Source organism: Rhamphochromis longiceps, linkage group LG2 (assembly GCF_057381845.1).
Source record: "Rhamphochromis longiceps isolate RC_006_pf linkage group LG2, R_longiceps_female_GT1.1, whole genome shotgun sequence".
Taxonomy (NCBI): Eukaryota; Metazoa; Chordata; class Actinopteri; order Cichliformes; family Cichlidae; genus Rhamphochromis; species Rhamphochromis longiceps.
The window spans coordinates 25086190-25109296 of record NC_140558.1 but is presented as its reverse complement, the minus strand read 5'-3'; the positions used below and the strand labels follow the sequence as shown (position 1 = coordinate 25109296).

The 23107-nt window shown below is 39.8% G+C and overlaps 1 protein-coding gene across 1 annotated transcript in view; it reads right to left on the bottom strand.

Annotated features, from left to right (window-relative positions):
• Window positions 1-23107, bottom strand: part of pigg (phosphatidylinositol glycan anchor biosynthesis class G (EMM blood group)) — a 93522-nt gene that overhangs the window by 36060 nt on the left and 34355 nt on the right. The window contains exons 8-10 of the mRNA XM_085419619.1: window positions 22273-22557; window positions 8920-9323; window positions 4988-5179 (exon numbers count right to left, since the gene is read on the bottom strand). Of these exons, the coding sequence (XP_085275745.1) occupies window positions 4988-5179; window positions 8920-9323; window positions 22273-22557 (881 nt within the window). The remainder of the gene's footprint in view (window positions 1-4987; window positions 5180-8919; window positions 9324-22272; window positions 22558-23107) is intronic.

Below are 23107 nucleotides of genomic sequence, written 5' to 3'. Positions count from 1 at the left end.
GTTCACAGGTGTTTTGAGACGAGTTTGAATACATTTCCATTTTTAAGCGGGATCGGTATGCATGAATATTTTTAAATTGGGAAACTGCGCAACAGCCCCCTTTCGAGATCAAGCATACACGATAAAATGGGTCATGTTTTGTGCAGGTGTGAAGCACGCGCGCTCACACGCACACACAAACAGAAGCATAAACATTGTAAATGCTTCTAGTGGCTTTGTGTTCAGTATAAAAAAAAAAAAAGAGCCATAAATGTGGAGGGGGGGACTGAAACAAACTTTGGCTATGATGCATACAGCCTCAGACAGGTTTGGACCTCAGCCGGCTGCTTTGATGTTCAGCTACTTCCTGCTGGAACGTTCGCTCAGAAAAATTTCATTTGCTTCCGCTTTTGTTACCTTAATTGCATCTTCCTGTCTACAGTTATGTGTCAGTGCTGCAGCGGTAATCAGCCACCTCTCAATATCTAAATAAATACAAATAATTCAGAGTATATACGTGCCCTGTCGCCTGACTTTGTTAGCTTTCTATTTTTAGGTTCATTTGAGATGATGCCATAAGGAGGGGCGTGCGCGGGGGAGAGGAAAACTGAGAGGGAAAAAAGACAAACTGTATCCACAGTGACATCAATCCAAGCGAGTCTTTGAGCCCTTTAAAGTGAGCAGCGTTGGCTGTTCTCAACCCCATTAGCCATTTTGAAAGATGCAGCAGCGCAATTAGGCAGTTGGCACGAAGGGAGGTGAGGAGGGAGCCGGGGAGTTGTCAGGGGGCTTTACTCTGATAAAACACACAGAAAGAGTAACCCAAGAAGACCAGACTTTAAACAGGGTCATTATACAAAGCTGCTTCTTTTTAGATCCACATTACAGCATGGGTGGGGGGTGGGGGTGTGTGCATTTTTTATCTCAAAAAGAGATCTATCTAAAATTGCCGTAGCTTTAACTAGATGGCTGTTTAAAAATGGCCAAAACAACAAAATATAGACCCATGGGAAATTATTTGTCTCAAATGTTGGAAGCTTTAAGACGATAAAATCAAAGTTCTATTTTAATTGGCCAAAAATAGAATCTCCTTAGCAAGCAATGAAAACACAGAACCTGAGCTACACGACCTGCTGTCGTCAAAAATAACAGCACTTAAGTTAGTCTATAAGAAGAGCTAAAGCTAAAGAAAAACTTGAGGTGATGCACAATCATGATCACTGCGTGTGAAAAGAAACACTGAAGCACTGGGTCGAACATCGGCCATGTCAATTATACAGTCGGTCAAAAGGAGCGCAAGTCACTGCATGGCTTAAGTAAGGTATCTTTGTTTGGCTAAGGGTGAGAGGTTGAGATTTTAATTAGGCAAGCAGGCAGGCGAGCCTGCCAAGGAGAACAGAAAAGGTTAGGGAAGGCCAGGTACTGGTGGTAGATGAAGGGAGGTCAGGAAAACTAGACAGGAGAACCGTGTGCAGTCCTGAACACTCATCATTTTCTGACAGGGGTTAGTAGCAGGTAACTCTGTGCCAAGCTACTGGCTACAGGATGAAAAATTACACCATTTAGGAGGTGGAAAAATCCTCTCTTTTCAGACAATGCTAACAACAACTATTACAGACGGACTGTGCTAAAGGATAAGATATATACACGGTGTAAAGGGGCTCCAGTCTCCAAGAACACTAATGCATTTCAGAGCCAAACCATGAACATGATTTTTTTTATTCAGGTTGAGTTCAAGGACACACATAACTTCCTAAATGCACTGGATGCTGAGCAGCTGGCACCAGATGAACAGTTTTATCATCAGCTCTTTAAAATGAGAAACATTATTATGCATCTAGGTTGCTTGATTAAGACTTGAGGGTCTTAGCAGGGAAGAGTCTTACCCTCAGATGTATACTGGAAGGGCTTGAATGCATTTTCAGGCTTAAGAAATGAAAACTCTTCTCAAGATTTTTTTTAAATGACAGCAGGGACGACTGAGGACCATTAAAAAAAAAAAAAAAAAATCTGAGATAACAAAATCAACAGGCCGGAAAAAAAGCATCATCCTTGGAAAACCTGTCGCTGTTGAGCCAGTTAAAATGCCTCCAGTCTTACTGTTGTCATCACAATTGCGCACGCAATTTGATCCAATCTCAATACACAAATCAGTTAGCCATGGCTGGCTGACTTGTCAACAAACATGACCCCAAGACGAGGAAAACAATGCTCTCCATGCTTTCAGGCTTTCTTTACTACTAGGAAAGAGGCAGCAAACTTGATTTCTTTAAAATATGGTCATGAAGTAACAATTATAGTTACACCTGCTGGCATCTGATCATAACACAGGTTTAACTATCTCTGGATCTGCAGTTACTTACACTTTGCATCAACATGATTTTATTTTCCTGTTTTTTAATTCAACATACAAATGTCATAACTGAGACATTTTTTGTTTTGCAAAAAATGTATCTTCATCTTAAACAGGAAGCTAGCAACACATTTTGAAAATGTGAGATGGTGGAGGATTACCATTGTGCTGCCTCACATCTGCACTTTTTAAAAATGCGTAGCCATGCCACGGCACGATGTGGATTGGGACACAGTCTCACTGAAACAATTAATACCCTGCCTGTAAAACATCTTGGAATGACAGCATATGTGGCTCCAAAACCTGTATGTAAAGCCGGCTTCAGCATTAATGGTGCCTTCACAGATGTTATGGTCTGCCATGTGCACTATATCCTCAGTCACAATGGAGTAAAAGTACGACAGCGACCTCCTCTCCAAAGGATTCAGTGGAATTTTTCCTCTTTCAGCGACTGAGCGTGCAACAGCCTCAGCCTCTGGGTGATTGCTTTGCACTGAAAGGCGACTGCACAGCTTGCCTGGTGGTAAGCAGCCTGTCTTCAAACAATCACAGTGTGACTTGGCCTGGCTGCAATCACTCTCAGACCAACTGGTGAAGGTTTGTAAATAAATGCAGTCTAATTTAAAAATGCAGACAGTTTGCAAACACATTGTAATCACTCTGAGTCTGTGACACGTATATTTGCAAAGGGGGAATCTATTCAACTGGTTGGCAACAGGATTGTATTGTGTTTATATTATATGAAAGCATGGCTACTGTGCCCCCCCCCCCCCCCCCACCCCCCGTGTGATTTTAATGTTAACTTGTCATCTTGAGCAACTACGTCACTGTTTGTGGAGGAAAGTCTGTTTCAACTCTGTGTGAATCAGACTGGAATTTAAATTTTAACCTCCTAAGACCCAAACGCTTTCATGGCATACATTTTTAATTTCTCTTTGCTATTTTGGCTGATTGGGACCCGATGAATGCAAAAACAAAAAAATATGTGATTTTTTTTTTTTTTACCTGATTTTTGTTTCTGAGAAAAATGAGATCCACACATGAGGACATTCGCTTTAAATTTCGATAGCACAGTAACAGAATAATGTCCTTGTAAGTGGATATTGGGCCCTCGTAGAGCAAAATTTAGTATTTTGGTCTAGACAACCCAAAATGTGATGTCCACATATGTGGACGCCAGGTCCTAGGTTAAATCAGTAACTTGAATTTCTGTGTATGCAGACGGCAACAGATTTGCAGTTTCTGTTGATTTATCACAGTTTGCCATCATATTATCACAAACACATTGCACAAGTTGCCAAATTTACCCTAGGCAACTGATAACAGACTGACTCGTTTTATTGCTATCTTATGTTTGTCTTGACATTCTGAAGTTACTTTGGTGATGAGAATTGGCTGCAAGTGGAGACCAGAGACAGCCACGTCATCTCTGTTCACTCCAATGGACCAGCAATAGTCCATATACTTTTATAAACACACAGTTAGAAACATTAGCTGCACTAAAGGGATGTAGTCGGACAAAACTTTGAGATGGAATTTTAAAATGTAAAAAGGTAAAAAACAAGTCTGCATGTTATCCACTAAACATGTACTGGAACTATCTGAAGGCTACACAAAGCAACTGACAACCTTAAATTCTGAAGCCCCGCTGACACTTGTTCTTACTCAAGGCCTCTAGCGGCGACCTGGTCCCCTTCTTCAAGTCAACCGCTTCAATGGTTTGAGTGATTTACAAATCATTTTGCTTTTACATCCATTTTCACAGCAGCTCCACTCTTGTGGCTATGCAGCGAGGTTATCCATTTAAAATTATGCCAACTAGCACTTAACAGAGATACAAAGATAAATGAGGCTGCTGGGCTGCCATTGGTTTTGGTCTTAAATCAAGCTATCTATCCAAAGTCATTACAAGTGGTAAATATTAATAATGTGTATCCAACATGAAAGCAATCCATCCAATAGTTGTTTAGAAATTATACTCAAAACTACAAATATGAACCTCACTTTGTGGCCTGCACAGTTCTTTGCCGCTCAGGAATAGAGACAAACACATCGATTTGTATTTCAGTCATTGCAGCTAAAAAGCTCATTTTCAAGCCAAATGAAAAGCAAATTTACTTACAAAAATGATTCCAATATTCTGCATGTTAGTCTATTTCTTCTGTACTCACCACTCTAATTAAGTAGCTGTGTTGTGAATGTCATACTTTAGTTTCATAAGTTACAGATGACATGAGGGGAGAGTGTTGATGCGGCCGTACCAGAGATGTGTTGAAGGAGAAAAGACCTGTCGATACTTCTGCAGTTCCCACTGGCTGCCAATTTAAATCAACATTTATAGATTGCTTGATGCCTCTTTTAGTGTAATTAATTTAATTTAAGACACTGTCAAAACCGTGAGGACATGACGTTACACTAGGTCAGGGAGATTTACTGTAGGTAGATGTAAAGCGAAAAAACTGTACTGCAGTTCATCATCAGAGTAAGGGATTGTCCCAGATGACACGAGCAGCACTAGAGTCTTCACGCTCATCTGCATCACAGCACAGCCTGGCACTCCTGAACTTTAAATCAAGTCAATACCAGGGGACAGCAATTTGCCAGCTGTTATGGTGAATGAACTCACTGTTTCGTGGTTCACAAAGACTTACTTACTTGGACATAGTTCGACCAGAATGATGCCAGGGAAACAGGACGTTGCCGACAGCTGCCCGATAGCTGTACACACCCAAAAGCCCGAGGGCGAGGGCGACCTTCGAGACCCACGAGCACAGTCTTTGAACCAGGAAGTAGATGAGAACCAAACAGAAAGCGGACAGCAGGGAGAGGACCACCTTGTGCTCAGAGCTAGAGAGAAAATGGAAGAGAACAGTCACTGGCTGAGAAACGTGCCAAGCACTCAAATGATGAGGAAGGGATTTGGAATTTTCACAATGAAGTTTATATATTTTTAAGGTAAATGCTCAAAGTATTACAGTTGGCCAAGTAGTGGCTTAAGGCAAACCACATCTATGGTCAGTTTATAGATATCTATATCAAGATCTCTCTCTTTCTACATATACACATACATATATATATATACATATATTCAGCTCAGTTCCAGCTCATTGTTGTTATTTTTGGACTCTGCTAGTAAGTAGTAAGTAAGTAAAGTTTATTCATATAGTACCTTTCTCAGACATGTGTCACAAAGTGCTTTACAAGAAGGTAAGAAGACATAATACAGTCATAAATACATCATAAAACACCCGTCTAATTAAAAGCTTTTTGAAATAAAAAATATCTTTAGCTGCTCTTTGAAGGTCTCCACTGAGTCCAGACGCTGTAGAAATAGTAGAAGTGCATTCCACAGTCTGGGGGCAACAGCTTGGAAAGATCGGTCCCCTCGAGTTCTAAAACGAGTGTGGGGTACCACTAAAAGGTTTTGATTCAAAGACCTCAGGTTACCAGGTATGTGTACAAATCAAATCAGCAGTATAGGGAGGGGCCTGGCCTGTAATGCTCTAAAGGTTAAAACTAGAGTTTTAAAATGGAACCTAAATCTGATTGGGAGCCAGTGTAGCAACTTCAAAACAGGGGTCATATGAGCTCCCTTGTTCGAGTGGGTCAGTAGCCTCGCTGCAGAGTTTTGAACAACCTGTAGACAAGCTAGCCCTTTCTTGTTTAGACAACTAAACAGGCTGTTACGGTAAGAGAGCTAGAGTGGCTTTGCGTTACACACTTCAGGATAATCCTTAGTATTCTGAACTGTGAATTCCTATCATCTATCAGTTTTACTGTCTAAAAAAGGCTATTTTCTCCTTTCCTTTTAAGGCCACACTCTTGAAAAACCAGATGTCTTCTGACTGGGCTGCCCCTCGCACCTGGCTCCACCCACAGGTGGGTGGGGCTTCTGTCTTCACAGCCAGAGACCTGTGCCTGAGTTGACTCGACAAATCCAAGAAAAGAAAAAAATATTGATAGACCAGCTGATTAAAGCAGTTTGACGCTTTAGCGCCTGGCTCTCAGGGATTACTTGGACATACACTCACCTCATTACTGTGAACTGACTGTCTTTAATATGACGGTTCACCAGTGTAACTGTATATATAATAACACATGAAGAGAAAGCATTACAGGTTCTCATTTGAAGGCTGAAGGTGAGCATTTACTTTGATGAGATGAAATACTGTCAGTCAAATCCTCTAGATTCAGGTTAAATTTAAAAGAGGCACAGCCCCTCAATTGTTCACTGGATTAAAGTCTGTAATTGCACCATACTGAGCACCGATAGGAAATAGGACATATCAAAGTTGAAGCCGTGTATTTAGCCATTAGCTGGATCAGACTGGCAGTGGACGTTGAATACTTTGAGACAAGATGAGGCATAACGCTACCTGGATCTCATTATCCAAGCAACAGGCACTGCAGGTAGGAAGAAAGGGCAACACTGGACAGGGAAAAGGTCAGAATCCACATCTCTGTTCCACATTGTGATGAATGTTAAAGAACAAACTATAATCCCCCTGCCTCGCACTGCTGTCAGAATATTAATGGCTCTGAAAAAGCCACAGTTTTTACAGAGAAATCACAGTTTTCCTTCAGTCTGGGCAATCTGAAGACGATTTTCTCTTCTTGAATCTTTAAAAAAAAGAAAATGTAAGTGGGTAGTCCTATCAGCTTCTCAGCTAGAAAAACACATTTAAAATGTTTTAGTGTCAGAAGAAAAGACTTGCTCTGTGTGTTAACACCACACAGCTTCCATTAGATGTCTATATCTAGCATTGAAATCTAAATGTATTGTTCACTGAACCACTTTCATTACATCTACTACAGTAAGTAATATCCTATATCACGGCTTTCCCCAAAGAACATCAATGAATTTGCTACATTGATCTGTTACATTTGTGTGTAGGTGGAGAAACACATTGAGATTGAAAATCTTGTTGCTGCACTGCATTTTAGCCTACTGAGTATACTGTCTTCAGACAGATTGCCCTTCTGCAACGAATGTATCCCCATGTGACGGTTGAACTTCTATCCTTAAACAGTGAAAGACGCCTGTTCTTTTTCAATTCTGTTTGATTTGTCGTAAAACATCAAGTGTAGGGTTTTTTTTCAAATTGTAGTTGTGTTGGAAATAAGTTCCTGTTATGTCCTGTCACCTTCATGCTGCCACATATCCACGTAAAAAGAGAAATATACCATACAGCATGACACAGAACTAATGGTCCTCAGCTTTGCTAGCACCCCACCGTTCATTACAACACCAACAATACAACACTGGTTGTCAGAAAAAACAACATAGTGAAGATTTTGCTGTAGAGCCATATCAGCAATCAGTTTACCACTGTAAATTTAGCTTTGAGTAAAAGAGAGCAAATACACTTGAAGGGATTTATGCATGCATGTAACAGATTTCAGATAAACTTCTGAACTTCGGCGAAATCGCTTTTTGTACCCAGCCCTTTTGTACAGCTTAACACAAACACATCAGAGACAGAACCCTCTATCCTTTTGCTATTCATGGAGTCGTCTGATTTTCCCTTGAGGAGCGACTTAGGAATAAAAATGCTGCCAAGTTAATCTTGAATCAACCAAGAAGCTGTTACTGTTGCCACTCTCTCTTTGCTTTGCTGCCTAGTTAAACAATAAATGTGCACAAACCAACAGTGATGGTTAGTTAGGTAGTATTACTAGCTTTCATGCATTAGAATTAGAATCAATGTTTCCGTAACAATGAAAAATATGACTGTGCAAGAAAAGCATCACTGTAGTAATAGAACTATAATCCTCCACATTTCTCCTCAACTATTTACAGTTTTATTGTCCTTTCTAACATTGGTTGATTTTCACAGCTGTAATTACTAACAATACAATGATCACTAGCTGTCCAACCAATAGTTACACAAAGTTAGCGACTACTTAATAAACATAGTTTAGCATTTAGCACATAAAAACACTTGTCTTGCTATCAAGGAGGTAGCTGGCTAATCTACTAGCAACTGACCACTTGCTAAGAGGAAATATGAGTGCCTTTGGGTTTTTATTCAGGTAAAGTGACACACTGGAATTGGGAAACAATCACTGACCACTTAATAAAACACACCTGTTCAACTGCTCAGGAATGGAAATATCTTACCAGCAGCCTGTCACATGGTAGCAACTTGTGGATTTATGCAATTTAGGCATTTAAGTGATAGCCAGAGAAGAATGGTCAGACTGCTCCACGCTGATAGGAAGGCAACAGTAACTCAAACACCCAGTTGTTACAACCAAGGTATGCAGAAGAGCATCTCTGAACGCAAAAGCAGTAACTGTAATTGCTGTCAGCTAGCAACAGGAAACTCCAAAATTAGACAATTGAAGACTGATGAGTCTAGATTTCTGATGCAGCATTCAGATGGTTGGGTTCAAATTTGGCAGTGAGTGTAAATTCACTACTACATGGCATTAGGTGATGAATCATCAGTGAAACCAGTTAATTTATACTGTTTTCCAAATACTGCCTGCATTTTCTTGATATGAATAAAATACAGTGACTCAAATATTTAAACTACTTAAAACTGAAGCATTTATCAAAGTTAATATTAGATCAATAAACCCACCTGTTGAGCCAATGCCCAACGTCAGGGATATGAGCCCACTGCACCCCAGTTTGGTTGAGGGAGCGCAGTAGCCGGCAGCAGAGCAGAGTGAATGGTGGCGTGGCTAACGCTAACCACTTCTCTGAGAAAATCTCTGCTTTGGGGTGAGCGGAGGGATGACGGTCTTTGGAAGGGAGGATATGCTCTTCGTCATCTCCAGAGCCCCTCTTCTCTCTGAAGTACTTGCGGCAGACATCCTGGAACACGGTGAGGCAGAGCGTGTTGAGCAGAAAGTACCAGGTTTGGTGCTCTTCCTCTACGAAACTGCTGGCCGCCAGGCTGAGAGTGTGACCGACGGTGCCGGCCAGCAGCAAAACATCCAGCTCTGACAGCGACCAGTCAACCTCACTGCTCCTCAGAGGAGACTGTGAAAAGAGAATAAAAAAGGATCATTTTAAATACAGAGGAAAGAGCTATTCCATCCACACAGGCCCGACTACATACTCAACCTACTTTCACCTCGCCCACCCCAGAGTGATGGCATCACAATTCTCAGTGGGACAATTAGATGGATGAAACTATTGCTTGGGTGATTCACACTAATATAGCACAATACTGAAAACCTCAGCTCGTGACACTCATTATATGACTCATGCACTTCACAATACTAGGATTACTGCCTCGTGCTTCTAGCAGTCATGTAGCAGTTCATAACAATGAAAGCTTTGAATTGGCGCTTTCTTTAAAAAACAAAAACAAAAGACTTTACCTCATTCATTTATTCCATAATTTGTAGGAAATTCTGTCAAAATTAGCATACAGATTCTTAAATCGGGGCTGTGAGGTTACAATGACCGTGACCATGACCATCAGATCTTAAAGTCCAATTAGATGTTTGTGCCGAATTTAACAAATATTCCCAAGGTGTTCCTGAGAATTCATGAGGTAGGCATGAGTTATGCCTAAAAATGTCTGTCGTAATAATTAATCAGTATTACTATACTCCTTTGAGATTACCCATGATGCATTGAGTATTTCCTTTTCAGTCACCTTTCTCACTCAACATGTGTTAATAGACCTCTCTGCATTGAATCATACTTGTTATTAATCTCTGTCTCTCTTCCACAGCATGTCTTTATCCTGTCTTCCTTCTCTCACCCCAACCAATCACAGCAGATGGCCCCGCCCCTCCCTGAGCCTGGTTCTGCCGGAGGTTTCTTCCTGTTAAAAGGGAGTTTTTCCTTCCCACTGTCACCAAAGTGCTTGCTCATAGGGGGTCATATGATTGTTGGGTTTTTATCTGTATGTATTTTTGTAGCGTCTATCTTACAATTTAAAGCCCTTTGAGGTGACTGTTGTTGTGATTTGGTGCTGTATAAATAAAACTGAATTGAACTAAATACACAAAATGGATTTAATTAATTAATTAACTATGTTTTATGCTGATAATGTAAGGCAGAAAGAGGCACTTAGGTAGATGCATCATGGGAGTGTTCCAAAGTTTTTCCTGATTGGAGAAATGTTTTGGAATATATGGGCCAATGGTTGAAGTGTGGTTTGTCCAGAGGCTCATGCCAGACTGATTCTTGTGATTTGGAAATGATCTCAAACCCTGATGCTAAAACTGTGGACTGAACAGATAATGAACACTGCTGACTGTGAGAAGATGTTGGCTTAATGTTTCTGTGACTTCAAATCCAAAGTGAAAACATAACTTGTGTGTACTGGATGTTTGCCAAATCAATATTACCCAACAACTTATTGCACAAATTGACTTATATACCTCACTTTATGTCAGTGTATTGTTCTGTTGATGTTTTTGTCTAATTCAATAAGATCTGAATAAATAAAAAGGTATCGTGGGGTCACGCTGACCTTGGCCTTTCACACCCAAACTTAGCTCATCTCTGAATCCAAGGGAACATCCCTAACTAACTTGAAGAAATCTCTGACGGCGTTCAAAGAGCTACACAGTCTTCAAAAACGGGAAAGACACAAAGCATTATGGACAAAATTAATGCCTCCAGCTACAGCTGTCACCAGCGGGAGGTATAAAAACAGTTCAATTTCAAACCCGTTATGCCTGCTCTGTTCATGCAGACCAAAACGAGAACAAGCGTTAACTGATGCATGTGCTATTTGCACTCAAATTTAAAAAGGTACACCGTTCAGACTCCTGTTACGATGAACGGAAATATTACTGCCAAACATCAGATCATCCATCACATGTCACTACTGGATGTACAGCAGCAGGTTCCTGCCTTGGCACTGCTGACAGTGACCATGAGCTGTCATTCATAAATTGCAGTCGGTCTGTTATGGATGCTTCAATCCCATTTTTAAGATTGCTGTTTGTCCAATCGAACACTTGTATGCAAATGATTTTATTCACTGAGCTTAAGTTCAGGCTGAGTTCAGCCAGCCTCTTAGCTCAACAGCAATATTTTAACCTAACAAACAACAGACATGCATCTCAGCCTGTCTTTGCCTTGATGACAAAGACAGGCTGGGATGATATATTCAGCCCCTCCAGGATACAGTGGTGGCTTCGCTGTGGGACCGGGCTGTTGCAGAATAATTTCCCCTTACACCAGGTTATTGTTATTGCAACCTTTACACCTATCCCTCTTTAAACAAGATGCCGGGTCATTAAATATTTGGTCTAGCAGTTATGTATACACAGAAAGAGAAAAACATTACTTAACTCTGGATATAAAAGTCGTGGGTGAATACATTTTCATATATTAACAGTGCACTAAGAGCAGGTTGCATTTTTATTAAGGTCTTTTCAGGTTTTTACGAATATCTTCTAGATTAAAAAACAAAACAAAAAAAACAACAACAAAAAAACGGCGTGTTCCTAAACTCTCCCAAAATATAGTTCTCTACGAGTCCCATAGTTTAAGTCAAGTAGAGATTGTTCATCTGTTCTGTGTACGAAACTATAAGCCATCCATGCATTACTGAGAAAAGGACTGATGGCCTTTATGCCTACAGCTCCTGTTTTTGAGATAAAACATGTCACATCCCAAAGGAAGCTGTAAAATAGTTTTCCAGCTTCACTGCTCCTTGCTCTTTCCTTCAGCGGCTGGCAAATTGTGAAATCAGAAAAGCCTGCTGCATACTAATCTGTGTTAATGGCAGGGTTTCAAAGTAGATGGATACATACTTAATGAAAGTATTACTTAAAAAACAGCAAAAACAAGTAGCAACATTTACCCAGGCTAATATAACCAAGTGATGCAGGATAGATAAAACTTCACTAAATCATTGAGTATACAATTTGCATGCATTAGCAATACAGCAGATGACACATTTATGACTCAAGTTAGTCATCGGGTTTAACAGAAAAACTAGAGCAAAACACTCAAGAGATACTTCAGTTTATAGAAAAGTTATTATAAAAAGTATCACTGGCATACGTATTCAACACCTCCTCCACTGTGAGTGGAGGAGGAGGTAGTCACTGTTCATTCAATGACATTCGAATGAACGCTGTCCAGGCAAAATTGCTATTCAGCTATTATTAGAAAGAACTGCTTCTTTTGATGCATTCGGTTATATCCTGGTCTTGGATATTTTTGAAAAAAGGGTTGAGACTGGACCTGTTGAAATACTAGTGCCTACTAGACCCTAGGCTGAACTCAACTCTATACTGCAAAATAAAGAGTCTACAATTATACAGAGAAAACCCCAACAATCACATGACCCCCTTTGAGCAAAGACTTGGCAACCGTGAGAAGAAAAAACTCCCTTTTAACAGGAAGAAACCTGCGGCAGAACCAGGTTTAGGGGAGGGGCAACTATGTGCCACGACTTCTCTGTCTGCTCTTTTCACCAGCAGGTCAGGGCAGATGATTTCATCCTCCTAAGTCTTTCCTTTCTTCCTCCCCATCAAGGTTGTTTGATGTTTTCTCTGTAATACTGTAGGGTCATTTTCCTACAATATATATTTATAGAATATATTGAAAGAAAATGGAGACTTTAGTGATCCTACTTGGTTCAGATATCACTTGCAGGACAGGACTCATTTTATCTCAATTTTGTTCCCAAGCACGTCACCTGTTAAACACAACAAGGATCAGTACATTGTCTCTTTCTATACAAGCTAAACATTAAGAATTTTCTAGTTTTGGTGGTCCTATATGAATTGTAGCCTCACTTCCCTGTTATTAGCTGACCGGAGTAGCACCTAGTGTGGTGTTCTGCTGTGGCCCACTTACTTAAAGTTTCAATTTGTTGTGCATCAGAGATGCTCTTCTGCACACCTTGGTTATAACACGTCAGTATTTGTTACTGTTGCCTTTCTGACAGCTCAGAGCAGTTAAAGCTATTTTCCTTTGACATCAACAAGGCACTTTCCCCCAAAGCTCTGCTGCTCACCGCTAATTTCTCTTTCTCAGACCACTCTTTATAAACCTTAGAGACGCCTGTGCAGGAAAATCCCATTAGATCAGCAGTTTAGACCTGCCTGTCTGGCACTAACCTTTATTCTAATGCTGTCTGAACTGTAGCTGGTCGTCTTGACATGTGTACAGTTAGATTTCTGTCTTAACAAACAGCTGAACAGGTGAACCTAATGAATTGCTGAGTGAGTGTAAATTATATCCCGACTTAGTTTTCTGTGCTTTTGGCTGGTCTACACATCATCACTTACTGAGTCAGGAGGAAATTATACTCCCATCATGTTCTTTGCTGAGAGTCGAGGAAATTTAGTCGAGAAACAATCATCATATATCTTGTAAATAGGGCTGCCACGATTTGTCGACTAGTCACGATTACGTCGATTATCAAAATCGTCGACGACTGATTTAATAGTCGACGCGTCGTTTGAAGCTTTGTAAGATCACAAAAGACGCAGGAATAAGTGGCAGGATTTAAGAGTGTAATAACGGACTGTAACAGAAGATGGCAGCATTGCATGTACAAGGATGTCAGCTACCGTTAAACCCCGAAGAAGAAGAAGCAGCTGTGTCCCAGAATTCATAGCGCGGCCCAGCGCAGTTTCCAACAATGGCGGCAGCTAGTTAGTTTTAATGTTACTCTTATTATTCTTTCTGGGTCACAAAATAAACGTTTAACATATTTTCAGGCGAGAATGTAGCTGTGTAAACCTCAAATATCTGCTCAGTTTATCAGGACACCACATATTTTCAAAAGCGCTCCGACGTTTTCGGAGACATCTGTTACCCACTAGCTCGTTAGCGAGCCGGGGGCTAGGCTCACTAGCGCTGTGAGAACACCGGACTCCCCGCAAATCGTTTTCAAACCCACCACCGTCTTTCGCTACTCAGGTTAAATATATATGAGTCACTTAGATAACTTAAAATGTTATTGTTTGGCTTTTTTTTTAGTATTTTATTTGTTCCTGAGTAAATCAGTTTGTCTGAGATTAAAGTTATAGTTTTTACACAGCTGAATGTTTATTCAGCTGTCGACAACTGATTATCAGAAGTGTGAGATGCTCCAGAATATACTCCGGTGTCCTGTTATATTTTAGATAGCAAGGAGTTTATTAAACTTCACCGAAACAATCTGCAAATTTCATTAAAATTTAATAAACTATCATCTTGTCTTTATTTTTAGTTAGCACAGACCTTAAACACTTAAAGCTGTAAGCTAATGATAGTTATATAAGAGCAGATGCTGCTGGTGCAATAAGCTGTAGTTTTACGTCCAATGGATGATGATCTGATTAGTCGACTAATCGCAAAAATAATCGGTGACTAGTCGACTATCAAAATAATCGTTTGTGGCAGCCCTACTTGTAAAAAGGAAGTTTTAGTTTATACATTTAAAAGAAACCAGTTAATTAAGAGGGCTTCACAGGGCTGTTTTTATTTACTAATGCTAGGGTTATGGGTGTGGTCTTACATTAAACAAACACATGAGGGTTTTTCATCTTCACATGAACCATGAAGTGAACTACGATATGGTCGTCTATTGACTTGAGCAGATCATTCTAAATAATGCATAAATATTCTCTGACCATGCTGAGGGCTCCATGTAGAGTAGAACATAAATCAGGACTTGACCCGAAGCCTAATGTGCTGAAGTAGAATATTGCTCTGCCCTGCCAAAGGCCTTTTCATGACAAAGCACAGCTACTGATGTAGCAAATGACCTTTTAGTCTTTCTAGCCTAAAATTATTGGAGGGTCTTTGATGCCACCGTTGCATCTATGCCACTTAACATCACTTTTCCTGTGAAACCAATGTGTCCAGTATGTGTGTTTGATTTATCATATTCTGCCAGCTGAACCTGCCTTTCCATCACGCAGCTGTGAAATGGTAATACTGACTCAGACTGACTTCCGAGCTCTGCCATTTAAAATATGACTTTTTCCACTCAGGCATAATAAGAAATCATATTAAACTCTTGTGCTGGTGACAGACTAGAGTAAGCTCCTTACAAAAGTCATGAGAGACTCAATAGAATCATTTATTAAGGGATTCTTAGCCTTTTTTTGGTTGTTGGAAAAATATAAGCCACTTTTGGCTGTTCTCTTACCCACAAGGAGTCTCCCACAAGGGGTCTCCCACAGCAGGTAGCGCCGCATGTCTGAGTTGGCAGATTTTTTTATTTATTTTTTAACGCCGGATGCTTTTCCTGACGCAACCCCAACAGAATCAGTGTCTCCTCCTGGGATCGAACTGGGAGTCATCGCTTGATAGGCGAATGCATGAACATGATACACATTGCAGGTATTTCACACGTCTTTACAGCTCTTGTACAGAACTACTTTTTTAAAATGACCTCACCTTTGGGTCATTAAAACTCACTTAAATGGAATTCTCATCACATTTTTGCTGGAGCAGCAAGTTTTTCTTTTCGTTTCCACCTTGCACTGAAACTAATGAGGACAGAGAGTGAATATATGTTTTGGACAGTTTCCCCAAAGCAGTTATTTGTCAAGTCTAACCAGACACAGCTCTGCACTTAGATCCAAATGGATTCCTGAAAGTATACAACATTATTGTGCCTTAGGATTATTTGTCACATTTTCCAGCACTACATGCTACATCTGGTAGTAGCTTCAAACACACTTTTGTGTGAAATCTGTCCAAAGGTTTGTAATTTTGAGCAGATTTCCTCTTGTCTGACAAATATTCAGGGACTCCTGGGAATTCATCAATGTAATCCTTTGATACAAATACAGTTTAACAATAAAGCAGCTTTATTATTTAATCTCAGTATCAAAATGAGTTTGTCAGTCATGACTTTGAGGACACAGAGTCCACTAACTGCATTTCCTCCCACAGGTTATTAAAAAGATCTTGGCTGTAGAGATGGGCCATGATTGTACGCGCTTAATCACCACTTTTGGAACGAGAAATAAAACATGGCATGATACACAACGGCACTTTTATATACACTCTAGAGTAGCAGCAGGACTAAATCCATATGTAGCTTTTAAAGGAATTAATAACATTTAAAATCAATTTCAACATCAACAGGAAGCCAAATTATGGAAGCTCAACACAGTTGTTCTATGAATAGTTAAACATTTCAATATATCTGTAGAATGATTTAATACCTGACATTGATTATAATGTGTATGAAAGACTGACTTAGCTTCCAGGTCTTTAACCTGGATTCTATCTAATGGCCAGCAGGTGGCGACTCTTGTGGCTGAAATGATATCAGATTATTATCAAAGTCGTTGGGTGAATGACCCTCCAGCTCCCTTCATGTATGACTTCAGTAACCACTTTTTTTAAAGTCTTTAGAAATTGAAATGCCAGTTTGACTTCTTACTGAATATAACATGATGCTCATGTTGTGTTCCCTGTGAGAGTCAAACAGTGTGTACTGTGCATGTGTGCTTGCAATTGTGCATAGTGTTTTGGGTTTTTTTGTAATAGCAAAGTGACTTGAGCGAATGCCCTCTCGTTAACGTTGGCGGTCCGTCCAGTTTACATGGTCTTCTGCCAATCCTGCATGAGCATGTACTGCTCTTCGATTTCTCTTTTAGCTCCACCCCCTGCTTCTTATGACTGATTTTGATTTGCAGGCTTCACAAATCCATGATTGTAATGGTGGGCAACTATGGACCTGTTTACAAATTTACATTTAATTTAAAATTTGTGGGTCTGTCAAGCAGAATCCAGTGCTGTGATCCTTCACCAGTTGAAAAAAACAATCCATTACAAAACAACCTGAAAAGATCTGAAACATTAAAGTCATCTATCAAAGCTAAATGCCAAATTATTTTCAGCTTCAAGTCTCGGGATTTGTTGCTTTTTCTGTTTCATATCACTTCAAATCTCACATCTTTGAGTTTTTGTGTTGGAAATTCACCTTTCACTGGCATTTAATAAACTCAACAATAATTCAATTAAGAAGGAAATACCTCCAGGCTAAAAAAAGAGAACAAAATCCATTATTGGTTGCAGCTAGAGCAGGGCGATATGGCCAAAAATATTTATCACGATATATATTTGAAAATTTGCGATAACGATATAACTGACGATATAATTGATGCAAGACAAAATACAACTCCACAACATTACTAGTGCAAAAAGACAACCTTCCTTTTATTTTCACTTAAACAAGAAGCTGGTTTTTATGTACATTAAAGCTATATAAAAATTTAACAGTGCGAATACAAATTCCTTGCTGAAAGTTTAACCAAAAGGCATTTCCAGTAGAAATGGGCTGACATATCCTGAGCATAACCATGTATAATATCCACTGAAGGTAAAAAGAGGTGCTTTGCAACATTAAACTGCAGTGTGCAGTACGTATTTTTCGGACCATAAGGTGCACGGGATTATAAGGCACATTAAGCGAAACAAGGCAGTCAGATAAATCAAACTTTATTAAACTCATTCTTCTTGCTTCCTCCACTTCTGTACCATTGATTCATTAATGTTGAATTCTCTGGCAGCTGCTCTATTCCCATGTTGTTGCAGTATATTAATGACTAACCTCGTATTATGGATGGATTATCTCAGTTGTTATGGATTATCTCAGTTGTTCTCCTGACTGAAGTTTGGTCCGTTTACAGCATCCTGCCATGCGATTGCATTTGTCTCTAACCATGAAGAACCTTCACGTTAACTTTTATAAGTGGAAAAGTGTTAGTGTTCGTCCTCCAGCTTCACTGTTTATGTCATGCTAACATAGCTGTGTCGCTAGCGATCACGTAGCACATCATTATATACCAGCTAGCCCAACTTCAGTAACCCTACAAACGTCACTGCTGTTTAGTTTCCCGTCTTCATTTATGTTGGAAGTGATAGCAGAGCTGTACGTTTGAATTTATTCAGAAATCTCTCAGTCAGAACATGCTATATCATGCTTGGGTAACTAGCGAAACTAGCGAGCTAACTTCCGCTAGCTTCCTGCTAACTTCTAACTCCGTTAAATGTAATAAATGTTGTTTTCATGGATGCCTGGAAGTTAAACTTCATAGTTACACCTGGTAAAGCAGCAATGCTGATCGTTTTATTAAAGATGAAAGAATTTAGACAGTTTTTAAACTCTCAGTGATGCTGCAGTGTTGTTTGACCTGAAGGTTTACGGAGTTTAGGACCCAGATTACTCCCAGATTTAAGAGCATCTTAGTCCGACAAATACGACAATAACGACGGCCGCTTGCATGTTCTGCAAAAAAATGTGCTTTGTCGTGTATCTGACGGACAAACGCCAAACCAGTTCCACATCACTGAAGTTGCACCATTTTTACAAACCAATTCTGGTTCATTTGTTTCACTCAACAATCGGCCATGTGCGTATGAAAACAAAGGCACTGCGCATGCGCGTTTTACTCCCATTCTATCGCGATATTTCATTTTCCTATCGTTGCCTAACATTATACCGGTATTACCGTGAACGGTATAATATGGCCCAGCCCTAGTTGCAGCTATAATCAGCAGCAAATATTTGTGTTTGTTTTCATCCACTCTGAAACCATCTAAATACTGTACTTTGAGTTTGCTGTACATACAGCAGTGCTTTCGATTTATGAATGACTTTCAGCAGCCAAAGAAACGACACTGCTTTGGTGTTTGTTGTGATCAAGCTTTGCTTTTATAAGTGCATTCTCCACTGGGCACATGCTCACACAGCCTTTCAAGGTACTTGGCAGGAAGGACGTTTCATGAATCCTGCAGAATTTCAGTTCAGTGGCTGAAAACAGCTCTTTGACATTTTGGTTTCTACATGAGTTGAGCTTCAACAGTTTGTCTGTTTGATTTTTCTGACCAAAGTCTGGTAATTTCACAAAAATCTGCTGCTGGTACAAAAGCACATTTGTCATCACAGGTCATCATCATTACCTGCCAACTGAACTATGAGCACAGTTTTTTTCTTCACTATGACATTTGTAAGACTCAAAAGAAAACAGTCTTTTCACGGTCACTGGAGCCAGAGAAGAAACACCTCCAGTACTGTACGAAATCCTCCACATCTTCCAGTGTGTCGAGTCGGAGAGTTCATTTCCTCTCCCAGCCTAATGACCCAAGTGGATTCTTCTGACCTTTTTTTTGCTACATCAGCACTTTCTCAAGAGTTCCCAGAAGGCAAATGAGATGTAACCTTTACAGATAAATTAATAATGAGCAAAGAGTTGCAGCAGCAAAGGGAAGCTACTGTTAAAGCCCTTTAAACAAGCACTTATGACTCAAAGCTTCCATTTTTCACTGAAGAACCACTTCAACCTTTCTATGATTGATAACTTACTTCAACATATTGCTGGGAATTACTTCAGTTTGTTGAAGGACAATTTAACATTGCAGTGATGGAAAGAGAAAATTACTGAAACAAATTTAAACTACCCAAAACCTTTGATAGCACCGCCAAGAGTGCGTTATCGTTAAGGCTTAACAAATACACCACTTATCTTCTAACTGCACCAGCAGTTAGAGTCCAAATGATGGACCATCTTTAGTTTTCTTCATTTTCAATTCAGATTGACAACAAGTAAAAATCCTGACTGTCTTTAAACTACCTGAGTGATGTTTTTACGTCATTCTCCTAAAGGATCCTGGCAGTGCATATCTTCTAATTTACTATTTTAATTGTTAGTCAGACTCGACACCCCATCTGTCCACTGTGTTAGTGTCTGTTTTATTTACAGAGTTCGCAGTTTTATGGGCACAGTCAGCAACTCTTCTTCCAATAAACTGGACAGTATGTTGAGAAACGGCATCTACTCGCCTAATAGAACCACAGTCTACTGATGCATCCACTCATATAATATTTTATAAGACATTTATATACTAGTGTAACTTTTTTTAACGTAACTTTATTATGCAGAAACAGCTCCACTTTCCCACCCTCGGAGCCAAGTTTTTGGCAATAAAGAGGCATACATTAAAAAGTGATAATATGCAGCAATTGTACATTACATGGATTGACTTCTCCAGTCAGGTCTTATATGTGTACATGAATCAAATAAGTGTTTTTAATTTGTTTTGTCATCTTTTAAATAATTAATGGGGGGCAGTTGGAATATATAACGCACTTCAGAGTTTTGTATGTTTATGATGTCATGTATGGCTGTGCTTTTTAGCCTTGTTAGCAAGCTAACTGCTGTTTTTGGAGACATGTTTCTAATGTTGCCTCTATACATGAGCACAGTGGATTTAAAATCAAAAAATTAAGTTGTGTTTGAAGATCAGATTTTGAGTTTTCATTTACAAGCTTTAACAGAAGTGCAGAATTTACTGTTGAGGAATAACATACGTTTTTATACACAGCACCCCGTTTTCAAAGGCTCATGAGTACTTCGACAATTGATTTTATATGAAAGTTTTATGTCAAGGGGAGGCCTGTTCCCTCGTTATTCCATAAAAAAAACATTCAAAGAAAACTGGAATTGATTCCAAGTGTTGTACAAGTGAACCTGTATTTGGTAGTTGTGTTCAAAAGAGAGGCTGATGCAAGGGAAGGAGGCAAGTAGTCTGAAAAACCATTTAAAAACAAACAAAGACATAAAGCCATTTGAAAAATGAAAAAAATTGGAAAAATGGTAAATGGCCTGTATTTATATAGCGCTTTACTAGTCCCTAAGGACCCCAAAGCGCTTTACATATCCAGTCATCCACCCATTCACACACACATTCACACACTGGTGATGGCAAGCTACATTGTAGCCACAGCCACCCTGGGGCGCACTGACAGGCCAAATCAACAATCTGGTATATTCCTGAAAAGGCCAGCTCAGCAGCTCAGGAGCACCAAACACCTTCAAAGACCACAGAAGATGAAAATAATTCAAGAACGCTCAAAGAGGTAGCTGCATCATTGTCAAGGTCCACAAGAGACACTTTCGTGAATGGAGACAACAGAGTGCAAACTTCTGGTTGCACTTAAGAACTATCAGAAAATACACTTTTATTAAACTTCCTGAATTAAAGTTGAAGAGCTGCACTTTAATTGCACCTTGATTGGTTAACTTAAATCCCACTGCGGTCATGCCACAAAAAATGTGTCACTGCACAAGAACTAATGGACCTACCTATAAACCCCACCACCTGACAATGCAGACAATACTGCTACAACAATGCTTCAATTTGAATAATTATTTCTGTGTAGCATGGAAATGTTTCACACACAGGGTAAGAAAACACAGGGTAAACACACCAACACCACAAACTTCTGGCATGTCAGAAGTCATGATTATGTGATCACTGCTGTGTCCAAAAATATTGTTTGTGTTGCCTTTCTGCTACTCTCACCGTCACTCCGAGTGCCTGACTCACAACAACAACACAATATCATTTGCTTAAACGCACTACTATTTCTCACTTGTTTTCTTGTGTGATACTGCAGAGTAATCAAAGAGTAATTATTGCAGCTCTTCACAATCTCTGAAGCATACAATTGTTGTCTGCAGTTTTAAATTGACTAAGAGGCACTTACTCAGACACTTCTTTTAAGCCACTTTTTGGCAGAATCTTTTTTTACTTGTCAAAGTGAAAATACACTAAAACTTTTTTCTGAGACTGTTGAGAAGCACTCAAATGATTTAAATCTACATCCTTAAAGACTCTGCAAACTAAATCACTAAGTGAATGCACAACAGACAAGAGCATGCCGCTCCAGTAGATTTAGCAGGTTTTCTCTCAAATAAATTCCAAAAGTCACTTAGGTAACGTTTCTCTACCTACAGGAAGTGAAAAATTCAAATACAACAACACAAATCTGTTTAACAAGCAGCGAGGTTTCTAGAGAGATAGATGGATTCACTAACACTCAGTCTTTTATCCTCAGTGTCCCTTTAAAGCAATCAGAGAGCAGCAGAATGGGTTAGCGCGTTAGCTTGTGCATTCATGCTTTACATGCGGATCCACTGTATGTAAGTATGGCTCTCTGAGGGCTAACATCTGTTACAATATCTACCCGTGTTTCACTGCACTTACTCACCTTCCCATGAATCTTTGCACCCAGGGGGAGTCTTCGTGTTGCTATAGAGACCAGAATACAAAACATTGCTGAGGAGAAGGCAACGGCAGCAAACACGAGACCCCAGGAGAGGCTGCAGAAGTAACAGGAGCTCCCAGCAGATGTGCACACCAAGACGTGCACTGAGGAAAGAAGTAGGCACAAAAGGTAAAAAGGCAGGGAGAGCAGGGCCGAGAGGATGGGGAGGTCCACTGCTGCGGCACTGCTGAGGGCTTCAGGCATAGCCAGCAGTAAGACCAACAGGAGCTTAAAGGCCAGGAGAGACAGAGAGGAGAGAAAAAGTCTTTTACAAATCTGATGCAATCATTGTAATCTCCAGTTTTATAACCTCCCCAATTTATGTGAACAGTGAAGAGCAATTTAATAACAAACATAATGCATGCATGTACACGTTTAACTGATTTTCTAATTGAAAGAGACTTATGATGCTTTTCTCTTATTTATTTATTTTTTATGCAGTCGTGCTAAAAAGGTTTTACAGATCAGGACAGATTAAAAATCATCTGGTCCTCAGTAGGTCTGAAAATTAGGTAAATACAACCTTGGATGAAAAACAGCAAATGATAAATTACACTGTTTCATTACATCCATCCATCTGCTTATCTAATTCAGGGTCGCAGGGGGGTAGCCTATCCCAGCTGTCATGGGGTGAGAGGCTCGGTACACCCTGGACAGGGGTCATTATATATTTAAGCAAAAGTGAGCCCAAATTTACAAGCAGTATGTGAAAAACTAAGTGCATCCTTACTGCTTCCTTAAAAGAGTAAATAGCAGCCGTGTACTGATAATCAAAAAA